Raw genomic sequence first — 18,122 nt, forward strand, 5'->3', positions numbered from 1 at the left:
GCGAATATCGAACATATCGTTCAGCGGTTCTTGACGATTAGAGAGCATAACACTGACAAATGTTCATGAATTTATGTTCGCATTCGATAGTAATACTTCACTTTCTAATGCCACCATCTAAAGCTGGTCTACCATTTTAAGGAACGCTAGATGATCTCCTGAAGGTGACTGTAGACAAAGTCGTAGTGTTCACGTGACCATCGAAAATATATGTGTGAAAGTTGAGGAATATGTCATGTAAAATTGATACGTAAGAGTTTCTCAGATTGCGATGGAAACGGACATCAATGTTGGTTACAATGGGGAAAAATGACTTACATTGAAAATCTGTATATGCCAAAGATATGCGCCATAAATAAGCAACTTGATTGCTAACAGGTACAGGTACAAGTTGTCGAAACACCAGAATTTCACCACTCTCTAGTCCCAACGCGCTATGTAGCTCTGTCCAAGTTTCGATGGAGGACACTTCCGGGGATGATCCGAAGGTCTTCTAGCTCTTTTCATTTATCACCAAAACACTGGAGAGAACTTTTAACTTGCAAATATTAAGTGCACCCAATTCCGGGGTGGATATCTGCCTTCTTTGGGATTTGAACCCGAATCCATCGGCGCAGCAGCCAGCGCCGCTACTCATTATACCGATCAAGGCGGCCTGCAGCTGTTGACGTCAGAAATGAAGAGAGGGCTGATTGCTTTCGAGAGCTGTTCTTTATATCATAAAAGCCAGCAAGGATCATTTTTATTCGTGGCTGGCGACAAAAAAAAAATGAGATGTGGCTCACTACAGTGACTCGGAAGCGAAACAAGAGAACATGGTGCAAAAGCACGATATCTGCTGGGAGAACTTCGTTTACCCCTTTTTCAGATAAAGATTGGCCGTTGCTCATTGAATTTTTGTCATGTAAAACCTCGATAACACATATGTATTATTCAAAGTTTTTTATTCTATTCCGGCAAGCCATAAAAGAGAAAAGCGATAGAAAACACAGCTGAAAATATTACTTTTGCATGACAGTGAATCAATAAGCAAGGTTTAGATTTTAATTTAGATGTCAAACAAGACTCAAGGTTCAGATTCAGATTGTCAATTGCTAAATAACAACATAGGTTTCAGCTTTTCCCCAGCTTACCGTATTCACTATACCTGGCTTCAAGTATGTTATTTTTATTTGTATCAAAGATTTTCTTTGTTTATTTCTTTGTTTTTTAACTAATTTTCATAATTTGCAAGATTCGAGTAACAGAGACGAATAACAGCATGAAAGATGTCGCTTCAAAGAATACTTTCGCGATTGTAACAAGCACTTTTTTTTTTCTGCTGGAACTCGATACTTGACTCATAGAAATGCTAAGTGCGTTGAAGTCAAGGGGAATTAGATAAAAAATCGAATAAATAGTTTCGGAACACTTATTTCCGAGAGTATGCTAGGCTTACAAGTTATAGAACGGTCTTTGCGTGTAACTTCATATTTTAATTAGTTCTTGCTTTTACATTTTTTTACTTAATATAAGAAAAAATGTTTAGTCAGCATGCAAATGCAAAATATTTTGCCTGCTGTTATGTACTAGAGTAAATTGGCATTCAACCTGAACATTCCTCTTTTTCACTTTGTATGACAACAAAAGGAGAGGGAATTGTACTCAGTTTATAATTTCTGGAAATTCAAAAAAAAGATTCTTAGATACATCAAGAACAAACTACAACAATATTTTAATTTTTACACATAATATAAGTAATATAAAAATTTCTATATAGTATTTCGAATAATATAACAGAAACAACACTGTACACTGTATATTAGTGATTTTAGATAACTGTTTTGTAACATCTCATTACACAGAAGTCCAAATTAAATATACACGTGTATATGAAGGTATACAGAAATTGCGGTAGCTAAGACAAAAAAAAAAATATTTAATCTTTATAACCATAATTGAGCATGTCTAACATTTTATTAATATTTCCATCAATAATGTCTTTCCACGAATCATTATCAAATGGTCCAGCTTTTCCTCCAAATTCTTCAGGTAAAACTTCAGGGTGTATATAATCCAAAAGCGGAGATAAGTCACTTCCGTGTAATATAAACTAGAGAGAGAAAGGAAGACGTTATGTTGGAAGGAAGTTGTAATACTTAAAAAAATTAATTTTCCACATGAAACTTATAACAGAAATGATCATTTCAAATGTAATGTACATAAAAAGGGAAGCAAAATATCTGATGTGGACACCGCATGACTTTCTTGTGTGGCCTATAAAATTATACACATTTCTTGTAGCATTTCATTCTAACTTGTTTCCTCGAATTTCATAAGAAATATCTTTTACATTCAATTAATTTCAACTTTTAACTTGCTTTACGGCAAGGCCAAAATGCATAAAATATCAAAACATCTTCATTACAAATTTTAAAATACAGAAAGACAAAAAACATCAAATGCAGTTAAAAACAGTTTAAAAGCAATTTTTACAGTTAAAAGTAGAGTTTCTAACTTAAAAGAAGGAATTTGGCCAGCGGGAAGGAGGACAGATTTTTCGATGCGCAAAACTGAAAATTTACTTTTGGTTCCACTGGACCAAAAGATACTGAAGTTGGCTCAAACTAGATTAACATATTAACAAAAACCAGATTAACTCAAGGCATAACAATCTTAACTAGAGTATAAGAACAACGTAACTCCCTGTTACCCGGCCGGTAGTTGATATATATATATACTTTTGGTGTAGCCGATCACAACGAAAACGGGTGGTGTTTAACTGCATATTATAGCAGGCCATATACAAAATTTTAAAGTTCTGAGGCTACTCATTTTTGAGTTATGTGATATATATATACGTAGGTACAGACGTCACGAAAAAAATTTCTTCTGAATCCAATTTAAACCCATTTTACAATCCATTTAGGGGAAAAGAGTTCATTATTCTGTCCGTACGTACAGATGTTATGTAAAAACTTCGTTCAAATATATTCGAGAGCGGTAAAAATAGATATTTTCGTTGAAATATGATACCTGAAATTTTTCACAATTACAATACGTCTGTCGGTTACTTTAGACTATAGATACTCATTAAATCAGATAAATCAGACGGCTCGCTTGAATTGACAGACAAGAAGTTTCTTTAAAGGCAAAAACATTTTATTTCAATTATTTGTTACAAACTCATATCTATTTAAAAATCTCTTAAACTACTGTTCTAATCGCAGTCTCGCGATAAACTGAGGCGTTGCTACTCTTTTTCAGACAAAGTAACAACGTCCATTACATCGTATATGGAAATAAAAAGTGTCATTTGTTCTGTCCGTACGTACAGATGTCAAGGAAAAACATCATTGAAATGGATTAAAGAGTGGCCAAAATGGATACTTTCATCGAAAATATGGTACCCGACATTTTTCGCAATTACAAAATTTCCATCATTTCGTACAAGGGAGTAAAAAGGAAAGGAAAAAAATCTGAAAAATCTATATCACTTCAATATGGATCCAATTCCTTTTGCAAGGTCTGCGATCACTGGTTTAAAATGAATTACTCTCTTCTCCTTCCTTACTGCCTAATTCTCTAGAATCCTTTAATTTTGGAAGTTAATCAGAAACTTCTTAGTCTGAAGGGACAGTTTTCCCAGATGGACTATTAATTTCGTTTTGACATTTTGGGTAAATTCACTTTAATAGTTGATTCACGTTTCAAACTGTTGCCACCAAATACTAGAACCCTGTATTATATTTAAAGAAATTAAATAATGAAGAATTCGTATAAATGTATATATGTTCACCGCACTGGGATCCCGCATCGGTACCTAGAACCATCCAATTTTGAATAACGTGCGTTTCTATCCGAATATGGGCATCTGGAAGCCAAAATTTGGAATTTGTTTTAGTATCGATTTCATGTTTTGTAAAACTTTAACAAATTTTTTATTAACAAACTCAACGATTTCAAAGCGAGCAATGGCAACACTGTACTTTTATCTCCAGCGCGCGAGACTGTGTATCGGAAGTTCTGAAGATATGCTCATTTTAAAATTATTTTGCGATATTGCTTTTGAACTGAATTTTATGGTTAAGCGCGAAGAACGAAAAGGTAGCACACAAAACGTTAAAATAACGCCCCTTTAGGCGTAATGTAAGATCTGAAAGCTTTCAGACTTTTTTTTTTTTTTTAGTCTTTTGTTTAGTTTTTTCTTTGAAATTCTGCAATTTAAGTATTACTTATTTTTTCCCTTTTTTGGCTTCAGTATCTTTGGATAACCTAGCAATGGAAAGAAGAAAAAGTTTTAAGAAGGACAGTTTTTTTAAGCCTTTATTCTATTCACAGAGAACATGCTTACTAATATTTAGTACACCCAAATCTTAAAAACAACTTATGAAAAATTATTTTTCCCCTATTCGCTAGTTTTAGCTACAGTTTCCCTTTCCTTATGATTATCACGTTCATCTCCTAAGCGAAAGACCAATAAAATGCTTTTACGAAAAAACACCAGCTTACATTAGTGTTCTGGAATTAATTCATCCAGGTATTACATTTTGATACATAATATTTCGTTTGGCAGTTTGAAGCAGATATTTAATACGCTTAAAAGCAAGTTTACCTATGACCCAGGATTTAGAGGAATAGATATAAAATATCTGTAATTAAGAGGATTTAGAGTATCTATAATTAACTTACAAGTCTTTTCCTTCCTCTCTTTTTCCCTTTTTTTAATTAAATTTAAAATAGATTGTTAGATACATTACTTTATATTTTAATATTATATTACTTTTGCCGTAATTTTTTAGTTATAAAATATTGTTACGAATTTGTTATTTAAAAAGCTAATGTTAGTTCAATTATAAATTAAATGGTTTCATTTCCCGCGCAGTGCAGCGCGTGACGAATATTAAAAGAAAGCTAAGCCGGAAAATTGAAAATACAAGAGCGCGTGCATTAAACATTTAATAAATACCTCTTTTTGATTTCGAAAAAGTACTAGAAAATTATCGCGCGCGATTTTAAAATCTTATAAAAGGATGAAAACCTCTCAGTTCGTAGTAGAGTCGGTGCTACTTTGGTAGACGGTTGCACGGATTTTGGCGAGTTTTTGGCAATTTTTCTTTTGGCGAGTAATACGACTTATGGTAAACCCATTGCTGGATAAGTTATTTATGGTAACCGATACTTTGTTGACATTTTATTTAAAAAATAATGCGTGTTATTATGCATAAATTCAGTGTTTTAAATATTATTTATGGCTTCTAAATATTAAAAATCAATTTAATTTTGCATTTTTATTTGAAATAAAAATTTTATTCTTTATCATATTTTATGAAATTTTATGCTGTGGATGATGTAATTAGTGACGTCACCTTACTTTAAAAGTAATTGGTTTTAATATCTATAAATTTAATGTTTTAAACATTATTTATGGCTGTTAAATGTTAAAATACAATTTAATTTTGCATTTCTTTTTTAAAATGATTTTATTATGTATGATTATTTAAATAATTTTAATTCTAGGCGTGATGTAATCAGCTCTCTGATTGGTTATAGAATATTTGTGCATTAATGAGCTGTAATCAGCTCCCTGATAGGTTTCTGAAAATTTGTGCATTATCGCGCCATTTTAAAATTTAATTCATATCTTCGAATTCCTTCAAAAATGTCTCCTTCAAAGATGAATGTTGTTTTTGATAAGTACCAAGAATTTTTGGTTTCGGAATCAAAAAATTGTCCTTTGAGACCTTATTTTCGCCAGCCTGGCTTTCTTAATCAAAGATTTATTTATAAATTCTTACAAGGATCAGAGGAAATTTATTTTAAATTTTTGGATGAAACGTCGCTAATTGTTTCTTCAATGAAGTGCGAAAATGTAGATCACAGATGAAGACCGTTAGAACAGCCGATTCTGAGACGGCCGTATATGATATTGTGGTCATGTTGGAAGAAATAACCGCTGTAACGGTAAGAAAATTATTAGACATTCCTCCTTTTTTACCGACAATAAACTAATTGCTGTCATTTTAGCTCTAGTGTACGAAGCGTTCTTATTTACTTATTTTAAAGTATTTAATTTAAGTAATATTTTAATTATTTTAAACGTTGGTATGATGGTTTTTAATTCGATATTCAATTTACGTAATATTTTAATCCAATTAAACGTTGGCGCAATGTTTTTATAGTGGTATTTTTATTCTATTTCTATGCTATATGAAAGTAATAATTTAACTTTTCTTTAGTATTTTATACTCGTAGTAAATGTATTTATTCTATATAATATATATGTATATTATATTATATATAACATATTTTAAAGTATTTAAATTTAATAATATTCTAATTCTTTTAAATGTTGGATGATGTTTTTTATTTCGATATTCAATTTCAGTAATATTTTAATCTAATTAAACGTTGGCACAATGTTTTTATAGCGGTGTTTTTATTCTCTTCTTTGCTATATGAAAGTAATAATAACCTTACTTTAGTATTTTATACTCATAGTAAATGTATTTATTTACACTTGCCTGCCATCTTAAAAAACGACATTTTCGACAAAAAAAAATTAATCCATTATTTCTAACGATATTTATTTTTTTTTTTTTAAGTTTCGAATACTTTACTATGCGTAAAAACAGCGTTTTTCAAGATGGCTGACGTTTGTAGAAATCGCGCCAATAATTGCGCCAACGTAAATCGCCAAAAGTCCGTGCAACCGTCTACCAAAGTAGCACCGTAGAGTCATTGAAAGTTGAAAGTTGATTGCGTTCTATTTAACGTATTTGCGTCTTACTGATTATTATTGAGTTTTCCATTGCGTCTCTGAGCGTGAAGGTACTCTGTCCCCTCGCTCTTGCATTTTGATTACTTTGCGTTTTACTATCTGATTTTACTTGTACTGAAAAAAAAAAAAAATTGCGACGTACTGTTTTATTTTCACAAATTGATCGATTTTTCGACTTCATAGTTTCGGAAATCACGAACCTACAAATGATTCAGGAAGATAGAGGCTGTCTGACTGAAAGAGAAGCTCGTGACCTGGCCCTGTTCTGCAAATTTAGGACGCTTGCCAATGATGAATGCAGACCACTAAAAGATGACAAACTAGAGAATGGTTCTAATGATTCTCCTGCTACTGCTGCGGTTCCCCCATCAGCAAACAGCATGAAAATTGATTTTCCTCCCCGTCCTAATATTAAAGCTAATGTCAAAAGAGCGGAGTGCCCAGGAAAGTCTGAAGAAGATTTTACGAAATATAAAGCACTAGATGCCAGTTCGGACTCTGACGACTGCGCTCCCAGAGGAGATACCACCCGGAGACCCCGAAAGCAACCAATCAGAAAACAGGCACCACTTCAAGCAGCCGCAACGAACCCTAATTCGCCCATAGATGATCCCAGCACCGTTGAACCTGAATCCAGGGAAACAGCACCCATTGATGATCTAAAAATAGATGAAATTCCACCGGAATCAGTAAATCCTAACAAGAATGGCGGACGGCTTCCGCCCTTCATTGTAAGAGATACCAACTTCAACTGGAATAAAGCTAGAGCGCTCTTAAAGAAGCATGGACTATACTCTAAAAGTGACTACTTCGGTCAGCAAATCCAGGACGGATTCAAGATATTGGTAAAAATACCAACTATTTTTAAACAAGTCCAGAAAATTCTGAAAGATGAAAAGGTGAGTTTCCACTGTTTTGAGCTACCTGCATCTAAAAATTTAAAAATAGTAATCCGGTATTTACCGGCTTACATGGACATTAATGAAATTGCTGAAGAATTAGTCGCCAAAAATTATGACGTCATCCGTGTCAACCAATTGAAAAGACGAAGAAATGGTGATGTAATCAACCTCCCCTCTTTCTCATTACTCTTAAGAGAAATGACAAAAATAAGAGAATCCATCAAGAATCTTTCTTTATGGGAATGAAAATCAAAGTTGAGGATTACAAGTGCAGAGCGGGACCCTCGCAGTGTTATCGCTGCTAAGGGTTCCACCACTCGCAAGCGAACTGCAATCACGAGCCGCGTTGTGTTCGTTGCGCTGAGGCGCACGAAACTTTCAATTGTTCAAAGGATAAATCTGAACCTCCAAAATGTGCCAACTGTTTGCAAGTTGGACACACAGCCAACTATAGAGGATGTGAGAAATTTCCACAGCAGAAAGTGACTCCCAAAGCTAAAACGTTCAATGAACGTACAGTGACGAATAAATCATATGCTCAGGCATTAACTACGGGACTCGCTCCGGAAGCTATGAAAATGACGACAGAGGCCACACAAATGTTCCAACAACTAAGTATGTTGGTCACCTTCATTAAGGAATCTGGAATTCCTCTTCTGTGCAAGAAATTAATTGATGAAAACTCAACTACACATCAGAAACGATATTCGGACTCCCAAATTCATGGATAATTACACCAGACGGTAATTTAATTTAATTACAATTTTAACGAGGTATTTCTAAGAAGACACGTAACCAATGATAAATCAGCTTGCAGCCCACATGACAACTGGTCACACCCCCTCGCCATTAGCTCCTGACCTTCTGGACTCACACTTCGAACTTATTCTCTTTTCAGCGCCCAAAGAGCAAACATCTGATGACAGCCAGAACACATCAAGCAGAATGCTTGATAATCTCGGCATAAGTGTAACTTGCAACTTGGAGTTCGTAGTACGAGTAGTTACTTAGTTTCTTGTTGTTTAGAAAACTGCTCTTGTTGACTGCAGCGAATTCGCGGATTAGCTTTCTTTAGCTGTTTTGAATTAAGTTCTTTTGAACGTTTGAGTAGTTAAAAGATAACTACTGTGAGATATTGTAATACTGCTCGAATATTTTAGGAAATTTAAGCATATTTGTTGTGATAATAATAAATTTTTGTTCATTTTTCATCGGACTTGTGCATTCATTTCGTAACGAACCCATACCCGTACGCACGCAACAATTTTTGCTGTCAGGAGTGGGGTTTGAATGCTAATAACAAGAGCGATGGAAGAGCAATTAAGGCAGTTGATATCAGCGTTTGCCTCGTTTAAAGAAATGAAAGAAGATATGAAATCTAATCAGGAAAAGATTGAAGCGGGACAGGAAGAAATGAAAGCGGGACAAGAATCCGTTAAGGAAGAGATAAAGGCCATTCAAGCTGAAAGACGAAATAAAAGCCATACAAGTAAAGAATGATGAAAGCCAATACGAAATGAAAAGAGAAATTGCCTGCATAATAGAAACCAAATTCGATGCTATGGAAGGCAGAATAGATGTAGTTGAAAATAAAGTTGGGCAAATTGAAGAAAAAGTTTATTCCGTAAAAGAAGAAATAGAAGAAAGAGTTTCTTCTGTAAAAGAGCATATAGAAGAGAGAGTTTCTGCCGTCGAGCAACAAATTGATGATAGGGTTTCAGCCGTTGCAAAAGAAGTCGATACTTTAAAGAAATTCGTAGCGACGGCAGGGAGCAATTCGGATGGTTTTCAATTTTTACCAATGTTTGCTCATCCCTCTCTGAAGCTATCGACATATGATGGGAAGACCTCCTGGCAGGTGTATAAGACACAATTTTCTATCGTGGCGGATGCGAATGGATGGGATTACCAAGCTAAGGCCTGTTATCTCGCCGCTTCTTTAAGAGCAGACGCAGCGGATATCCTTCAGAATCTTCCCTATAACAAAAGGTTAGATTTCGAAGCTCTGTCCTGCGCTTTGGGGAGAAGTGTTTAAAAGACTAGGCTCCAATTAAATTCTCGTCAACAGAAGCCTACCGAAACACTTCAGGAGCTCGCCACGGATGTTGAAAGGCTGTCCCATCTCGCCTTTTCGGAATGCCCGACAGAAACAAGGGAAATCCTGTCCCTGCAATACTTTATCGACGGCATCCGAGATACTGAAATACAGAAAGCACTACGAATGGCGGATGTAAAAGATTTAAAAAGCGCTCTAGTGTACGCCATGAAATTCGAGGCAGCCCAGCAAGCAACTCGTAGAGACCGCCACCCAATCAGAGCTGCTCATGTCCAGGAGCCAAGGGATCAAGTCACTTACGACCCTCGAAACCTAATAGTACCTATTATTCTTATTGCAATATTATTTTTATATGAAGGACGAAAGATTCGAGGGCCTTTAAAGATTTGGATTCAAGTTAATATCGGATTAAATTATAGTATATATTCAAGTAAATATTGGATTAGTTCCATGTAGCATAGATTAATTCTCAACCAGACAGTTTAATTTCTGTAAAAGATTTAAATTATCTGTGTAACGAACGCTAGCAAACAGCCCCATGCACTGCAGCGCCACCTTATCGGGCGCTATTCAAAAACACCTACGCCCGAACTACTCCAAATGATTCCACCAAATTCAAAGATTATAAGAAAGACAAGCTCTCCGACCAAATCATTGAGAAAATAAAAGACAAAAACCACACAGCTAAAATCTGGCGAAGAACAGGCGATCCCACTGTTAAAAGATACCTGAACAGAAAAATTAGGAACATCAAGACCCTCCTCCTAAAGTACAGATCAAATTGTTGGGACGATTTCTTAGACTCCGTGGATTTCTCTGCGAATACAGTCTGGCGTATTGGAAATTCCTTAAGGAATACTAATAACAGAAATATTGGCCCTCTCCACACCAGTAGAGGAATTACTTATTCTGAACATGACATGGCTGAAGCCCTTGCGCAGCACCTAGAAAAGACTTTCACCAATCATGCCTCTAATAATGATGAGACAGATGAAGAAGTCGATAATTTCATTAACCACCTAGCTGACAGAAATTGTGATAATCACTTCAACTCAACTTCTCGAACAGAAATAAGTAATATAATTAGCAACTTAAAGTCCAGGAAAGCTCCCGCCTACGATAGCATAACCAGTACGGTTCTCAAAGCTCTCCCAAGAACCTACATAGTTCTCATTACAAACATAGTCAATGCTTGTATGAGGCTCAATTACTTCCCGCAACAGTGGAAGCACGCGCAAATAATTACGTTTGTCAAGCATTGGAAAAACCCAAAGGACTTAAACTCCTACCGTCCGATCAGCCTTCTCCCCAGTTTGGGAAAGGTATTTGAGCGTGCGCTCCAAAAGAGATTAACTCAACATCTAGAGGATAAGAAAATAATACGTAAAGAGCAGTTTGGTTTTAGAGCCGGTCATAGTACCGTGCACCAACTACTGAACGTTACAGAATTCATTGCAGACTCCTTCGCAGAAAATAACACAATCGCCAGCTGTTTTCTAGATCTAGAAAACGCGTTTGACAAGGTGTGGCATGAGGGTCTTCTCTACAAGCTGCACCTTGTTCATCTGCCTCTCAGTTTTATTAAGCTCATGAAAAGCTATCTTAAAAACAGGACCTTTCAGGTAAAAATTAATGACTCTCTTTCAAGAAAAAGAATTAAAAGCGGAGTGGCTCAAGGAAGCGTTCTGGGACCGCTTCTGTTCAACATCTACACGAATGATATGCCGGTTCCTTTGAATGCAAAAGTAGTGAAATATGCGGACGAAACAGCAATTTTAACGAAGTCCCTAAAACCTCAGCTCGCTGTAGATAAACTTGAGAGCGCAGTAAATATCATAGCACACTATTATGAATTATGGAAATTAAAAGTAAATCCCTCAAAGAGCCAAATTCTCCTTTTCAGACGTCATCGGAAGTTCACTCCTGTGAATGTAAATATAAAAATTAATGATTAACCCCTAGCAATTGTTTCAAGTACCAAGTATCTAGGAGTGGTCTTCGACTCACAGCACACGGAGAACACGATATTCAAAGAACACACGGAGTATGCCTTGCGCAAAGCCACCGCTGCTAAAATGTCTGATTACCCTTTAATAAGAAGAAATGCTAAATTAAATATCAGTCTCAAGAAGAAGATCTATACCAGCTTAATAAGACCGATCCTAATTTATGCAGTGCCTATCTGGGCCACTGTGTACAAGACTTATAGACACAAACTACAGGTCTTTCAGAACAAAATACTCAGGCAAATTGTTGACTCCCCATGGTTCGTACGTAACCTGCAGATATATAAAGAACTCAAAATAAGACCCATAGCTAATCAAATTCTCACAACGAGCCACAATTTCTATGCTAAAATATAACTTTCTCAATACGAACATATCCGTGATCTGAATTATGATCCTACAATAGAAAATGCAGCAAAGCGCTCAAGAGGCATCTTCCATAACAGCAAATGGTGAAATGTGTATATATTTTACATAGTACTATTATCTTTATTTAATCTTCATTGTGTCATTTTACCAATGTCTTTGAAACTTTATAGACTTATGGACATGATCCGTGTACCTGGATCTTCAAAGCACTGATCTTATATTTGTCATTTTCGTAATCTTCTTATTGTTATATCAGAGACTTTGTAATATTGTGGACTTATGAACATGATCCGTGTACCTGGATCTTCTAAGCTCTGATTATTTGTTGCTAGTGTAAAGTGTTTTTCACCATTTGCTACTTTGCTCAAATACCGCCGTCCCTATATGTACATTGTGTATAGTTTCAGTAACTCATGTGCCTCGGTGTTGTACAAGAACTTTAGTGTTTTTAATTTCTCAGACCAAGACTTCACTGAATTGTGATATCTACTATTTCAAGATGCATTGGCTGTGAACAGTTCACGGGAGGGTGACCCCCACGCGATTACCAGTGTCCAATCTGTGTTTTACAACAAGGATGAATTTAAATATTTTGTTTAGCTAATCTTTTGCACTCAGTTGTGCCATTTGTCATCATTTAAATCGCGATATTAGTTTAATTATTCCAATCTAGATAACCTGTTTCAAAACTTGATAATTATTAATATATCCAATATTTCTCATTGCACGCGTTGCTCGCACTCTGAACTTGGGTGGGTGACCACCCACGTGACAGGCTCCTGCCAATCATGTCCCTCCGCTTAGTGTATACTGTCACAGCCCGAACGGCAATTCCAGATGCTACTCCACGTACATTTCAGAAAAATTGACAAGTTTCGCCTAGTTGGCGCAGCGTAAATCGCCTTAATTAAAAACTTAAATACCAACGCCTTAGAACAATTTACCAATAGAGACGGCTAAAGTAGCGGTTGGCTACTAATTGCCGCCTAGCCATTGACTCGATTTCGATTTCGATTACTAGTTAGTTCGAGTTTCGGCAGAGGACTATGAACATGTACTTTTTATTTTCATTTGAGTAATATTTTTTTGTGTTACTTCCTTTTAGTTTTGTCATATAACTTTATTTATGTAGTGTTTGTGTTTAATTAAATTCCTTTTGTTAAATGTTAAAGTTTGTCTGGGTTAATTTTTACCAGTTTTGTTTAACAACTTTACAGCTAGCCATGGTTACAACGCTACACCTGTTATTTTTCGCCTTTGGGGGGGGGGGTTGAAAAGTATTTAGGATCGGCCTTCTATGAATGGCATAAAGTTTTTTATATGCTATATTTGTAACTTGATCAGTTAAATAAATAAAATATGATTTGATCTTTAAACGTTCCGCTAAAATGATTGGCACATGTTTGGTGGTACCTTAACAGTCGACGGTTAAGAACGCTCTAACTTATAAAATCTTATTTAAATTTAAAAGTCTTTACTTACGCGTTTCTTGAGTTTTGAAGTCAGCAATGGATAGACAATGGCCCATGCTATTTGGAACAATTTGCTTTCTGCTATGACATGGAAAGCTTTATATCTGCCTGGAAAACAGTACTGTTAAAAAAAATATGAAATTAATAGGAGATTTCTTTATAATCAAAATAAAATGATCTGCAATAATTTCATCAATCTGAAATAGGGTAAAATATTTTCAATAATATGACTGTGTATAAAATGCTTGAATAATGTATGACATCTGTAATTTATTAATTCAAATACCAAAAAACACAAATAACCAACTACACTGACATGCTCATAAACACAGGTGACAGGTGACAGGTGACGGAGGACGGGGACGCCTGGTGTTTAACAGAGGTAAACAGGCATATGTCCCGCGCCCTCCCCTATCTACCGGAGGTTTATTGAGATCTTAAAAGATTTATTACATTGCCATACAGGGGCAGATGAGAGATACATTGGCTATTTATATTGTATTACACATTTAGGTTTGCAAGGTATACGTTACATAACATACTGGTTACACATTTAAGAAAAAAAAAAAAAAAAAAGAAAGAAAGAAAAAGAAAAAAAAATATTAACATAACACATACATGACATGACACATAAATACTATTAATAAAGAAGGTACATGCGCTTAGCAGAAGGAAGATACTGTATTTCCTTAGATGCAGAGGAGTACTTACATTCACTTAAGACCCTGAATTAGTGGGGTTGGCATAGGTCTTGCCCCAGGGCGGTTATCTGGCTGATTATTCTGCAGATGGTATTCACTGTGCCTTTGTTATTAACGATGAATCGTTTGAAGGCTATTTGGTTGTCTGCTGGCAAGTGGAGGTGATTATCCTCCGTGAGCGGGCATTCAAAGATGTAATGGTCTGGAGTTCCGAGCGACCCACAGACGCACAAGCCTGTATGAGAGATACCAAATCGCTCAAAATAGGTGGGAAAAGGCCCGTGCCCCGAGATGTAATTAGTGATGGGAGGTATGGAGTATTGGCGCTCCGTTTTCACTCTAGGCAGAAATAAATTGGTTCTGCGACCCGTATCACAGGTCTCCCATTCAGCTTGCCACTTCTGCAGACCTTTTTCCTTAAGAGTTCTCTTGAGATACGAGGGTGGCGCTGGAATAGTTACCATCTGTGCAGCTATGTTGCGTGCTGCCTCCTTTGCCAGTTGGTCAGCTGTCTCATTACCCTCGTTGTTAACGTGTGCCTTAGTCCATATTAAATTTACAGTTAGTTGAGGATGTGATTGTAGAATATTCTGGAGGTCCGCTACCAATGGGGAGGTGTGGTTATGGTTGACTAGGGCGAATAGCGTTGACATGCTATCTGTAAACAGCATTGCATCGGTGATCCCGCTGTCAATTGCATGCTGAATCGCAGTGGTAATGGCTATGACTTCAGCCTGGAATGTACTGTTTATTGGTTGAAGATGCCCCTTCCACTCGATTTCCTTGCATCCTCCGTGGTACAGGACGAAGGCACTACCTGTACCCTCGTCGAGCTTGGATCCATCTGTATAGTACTGCATTGGGTACCGTGGATCCTGTATTGTAATTTGCTCGCCACTTCTGCTGACGTGAATCCTTATATTTCTTCCCTTGTGCGCAGGGTGCGTCTCCAGGGTATTCTTTGGATGCTCATACTGAACTGGACTATAAGTGTTTCCGCAGAAGATAGCTTCCTTCTTTAAATGGATAACAGTAGCGTAAGCAGCTTCAGTTTCTGCGCGTATGTGCAGTGGCATTAGACCAGATAATACCACTGCTGCACTAGTGGCCGTTGTTCTGTAGGCCTTACACAAGAGTAAGGCGTAAGGTCGTTGTATAATTCCCAGCTGTTTGACTTTTCTACCACTCATCGGACTGGCCCATATTGCTGAAGCGTAAAGGGCTATTTTCTCTGAGACTGTGAGATAAAGAATTTTCTGTATGTGGGGATTTTGACCCCAGTTTCGCCCCTGAAATAGGCGGGCTTTTCTTGCTATTTCGGAAGTTCGCTGTTTAATACTTTGGAGGTGGGGAATCCATGTTAATTTGTTGTCCCACAGAAGGCCAAGGTACTTTAAGGTGTTATTGATTTTAATGTTCCTCTGCATTAATTTGATGCATGGTTTGCGTCTCAGGTTGGCTCTTTGCTTCGGTATGATCAGGGCACAGGACTTTTCAGCAGATAGTTGAAGTTTAAGTTTGCCGCAGAGTTCTGCAAAGAGTGCACAAGACTCGGTGCCATTCTTCTCAAGCTCGTCGCGGGTTCTTCCTTGTACTAACAGTGCGGCATCGTCAGCGTAGGCGACGATGGACGTATGTCTTGGCCATGTGGCCTCCAGGATGGCGTTGAAAGTAATCGTCCAAAGAATCGGTCCCGCACACGAGCCTTGCGGACAGCCCCTTTCTTGGTGTTTAGTAGTAACTCCGTTGTTATGAGTTATTAGTAGACTTCTGTCCTGCAGGTAGTGGCAGAGGACGCTGTAGAGATTGATGGGGCATTGCGCTTTCCTGAGTGCCTGCTTGATTGCTGGCCACCAGAGTGTATCAAAGGCACTCTGGAGGTCCAGCGAGATGAAGGCGGTGTGCAGGTTGCCTGATCTATTCCTTTGTATTTCCTCCAAGATAGCGTGCAGAGCATGAGTGGTGGATTGTCCAACTCTAAAGCCGAATTGTCTATTACTGAGATAGCGGCTGCGATGAAGGTGAAATCTGAGTCTATTGACTATTAACTTCTCATATATCTTCCCTAGGGAGGATAGAAGGCATATTGGCCTGAAGGAGCGCGGATTTTCTGCATCTTTATTCTTTTTTAAGAAGAGGACGACTTGTCCCTCTTTAAAGACGCGAGGGAAAACTCGATGGTGCAAGAGCTGATTGAAGAATTTAGTAAAGAAGGATGGTCTTGCCTTGTAGGCTATTCTAAGGATGTTATAATCGATGCCATCGGGTCCCGGTGCCTTTTTGAGAGGGAGATGGCGGTAGATCTGTCTGATTTCTGAGTCACTGAAGGGCTCGTCCGCTGGAGTTGCTGGAGGTGTTGAGTCTGCACGTATCTCCCTTTGCTCTGTTGTGTCCTGTGTTGGATCGTCATTCGGGAACAGTGCGTCTAAGTAGGTGGCAGCTGTGGCTCCTGCGATGTCTGTTGTAAGAGAGGGGTGGGCGAAGATCTGTGATGGCTGGTAGATTTTATTAGTCGACAATTTATGGAGGACGCTGTATGGATTGTTATTCTGCGTGCAAAAAGTTCTCCAACTTGTTATCTTTGCTGCGAGGATGTTCTTTTTGTATGATGCCCTTTCCTTACGGAAAATTGAAAGGTAGTGCATTTTTGTGTCCTCGTCGGTTGCTGTTCTTATTCTGCGCCTTAGAGCACGACATTTCTGACGCTGTTGCCTGAGTTCTTTACTCCACCATGTAATGCTGTGCCGTTTCTTGGCAGCTCGCGTTGGAAGCAAATTTGAGCAGATGATCTTAATATTATCCAGAAGATGTTCTGTAAATTCTTCCATCTCGTCTTTGCCGTTGTAGGCTTCTAGTGTCTCCTGTTCTGCTGTTAATAAAGTAGAGAAGGCTGCTGTCAGAGGACGGATTTTGGCTTTGGGTAACTTAAAGCGCTTTAAAATACAGATGTTGGTGTCACAGTTGATTGTGAAGGTTATGTAACGGTGATCCGAGCAGCTTAGTTCGTCGCTAACTTTCCAGTCCTGTACTTGCGATAGAGCCGTTCCTGTTGCCAGGGTGACATCTGGCCAACCTTTGCAGTACGTATTATCAAAGGTAGGGGGTGCGCCGCTGGTATTGACCAAATGTAGGTCGTTTGCTGTTAAGTAGTCCTCTAGCGCTTGTCCCTTGGGAGTGATATCTTGGTATCCCCAGTTTACATGATGCGCATTAAGATCACCCCCATAGACTTGTGGCGTTGAATGGCATTTAGATCGGACGTACGTTGCGTTTGCTACGAAATTGTCGATGGAATCTGTTGGGGAGGAGTACGCAGATATAAGAATCAGTTGTGCATTTTTGAGCACAATTAAAACGGCAACAAAGTCTCTGTCCTGTTTAATTAGCAGCGGATTCCAGGCTGGGTTACAACATATTAGACCCGCTCTTGGTGCTTGATCTTGGTTCCTTGCTTTTGACTGGAAGACCTGCCATGCTATAGGGAAACCTGCAATGCGTCCTTCCTGGCAGTACGGCTCCTGGATCATCAGGAAGTCTACAGAATGCTCCGTTGCATGTTGTATCGCCTGTGCTGTAGCAACTTCTGCTCTTTGCAGGTTTATTTGTGTGCAGCGGATTATCTGTGCTGTCGTAGGGTTATTTGATTCTGTGGGTATCGGTTGATTATTACTTGTTGCTATTAGTTGGCTGTTAGTACGCTGTGCTGCGTTGTTGCCGTTCAATATATCGTGCGTATGTCGGGCATGAGGCTGTGTATGCTGCATGCGCGGTATTGATTTTACCACGTGTTCTGAAATTAAAATCGGCACAGTTGATGCAGGTTGGTCTGCTGGCTCTGCATTCCTTAACGCTGTGA

General features: G+C 37.8%; 1 protein-coding gene across 2 annotated transcripts in view; it reads right to left on the bottom strand.

Moving 5' to 3' along the window:
* Nucleotides 1-1,695: 1,695 nt before the first annotated feature.
* LOC118184409 (alpha-tocopherol transfer protein-like) overlaps nucleotides 1,696-18,122 on the bottom strand; it is a 71,565-nt gene continuing 55,138 nt past the window's right edge. For both annotated transcript variants that reach the window (XM_085823574.1, XM_085823575.1), the window contains exons 5-6: nucleotides 13,576-13,686; nucleotides 1,696-2,092 (exon numbers count right to left, since the gene is read on the bottom strand). In XM_085823574.1, coding sequence (XP_085679700.1) covers nucleotides 1,919-2,092; nucleotides 13,576-13,686 — 285 coding nt within the window. In that variant the 3' untranslated portion in view covers nucleotides 1,696-1,918. The remainder of the gene's footprint in view (nucleotides 2,093-13,575; nucleotides 13,687-18,122) is intronic.

The sequence above is a fragment of the Stegodyphus dumicola genome, chromosome 9 (assembly GCF_044657685.1).
Source record: "Stegodyphus dumicola isolate Sdum_Otavi_A_Nest chromosome 9, ASM4465768v1".
Taxonomy (NCBI): domain Eukaryota; kingdom Metazoa; phylum Arthropoda; class Arachnida; order Araneae; family Eresidae; genus Stegodyphus; species Stegodyphus dumicola.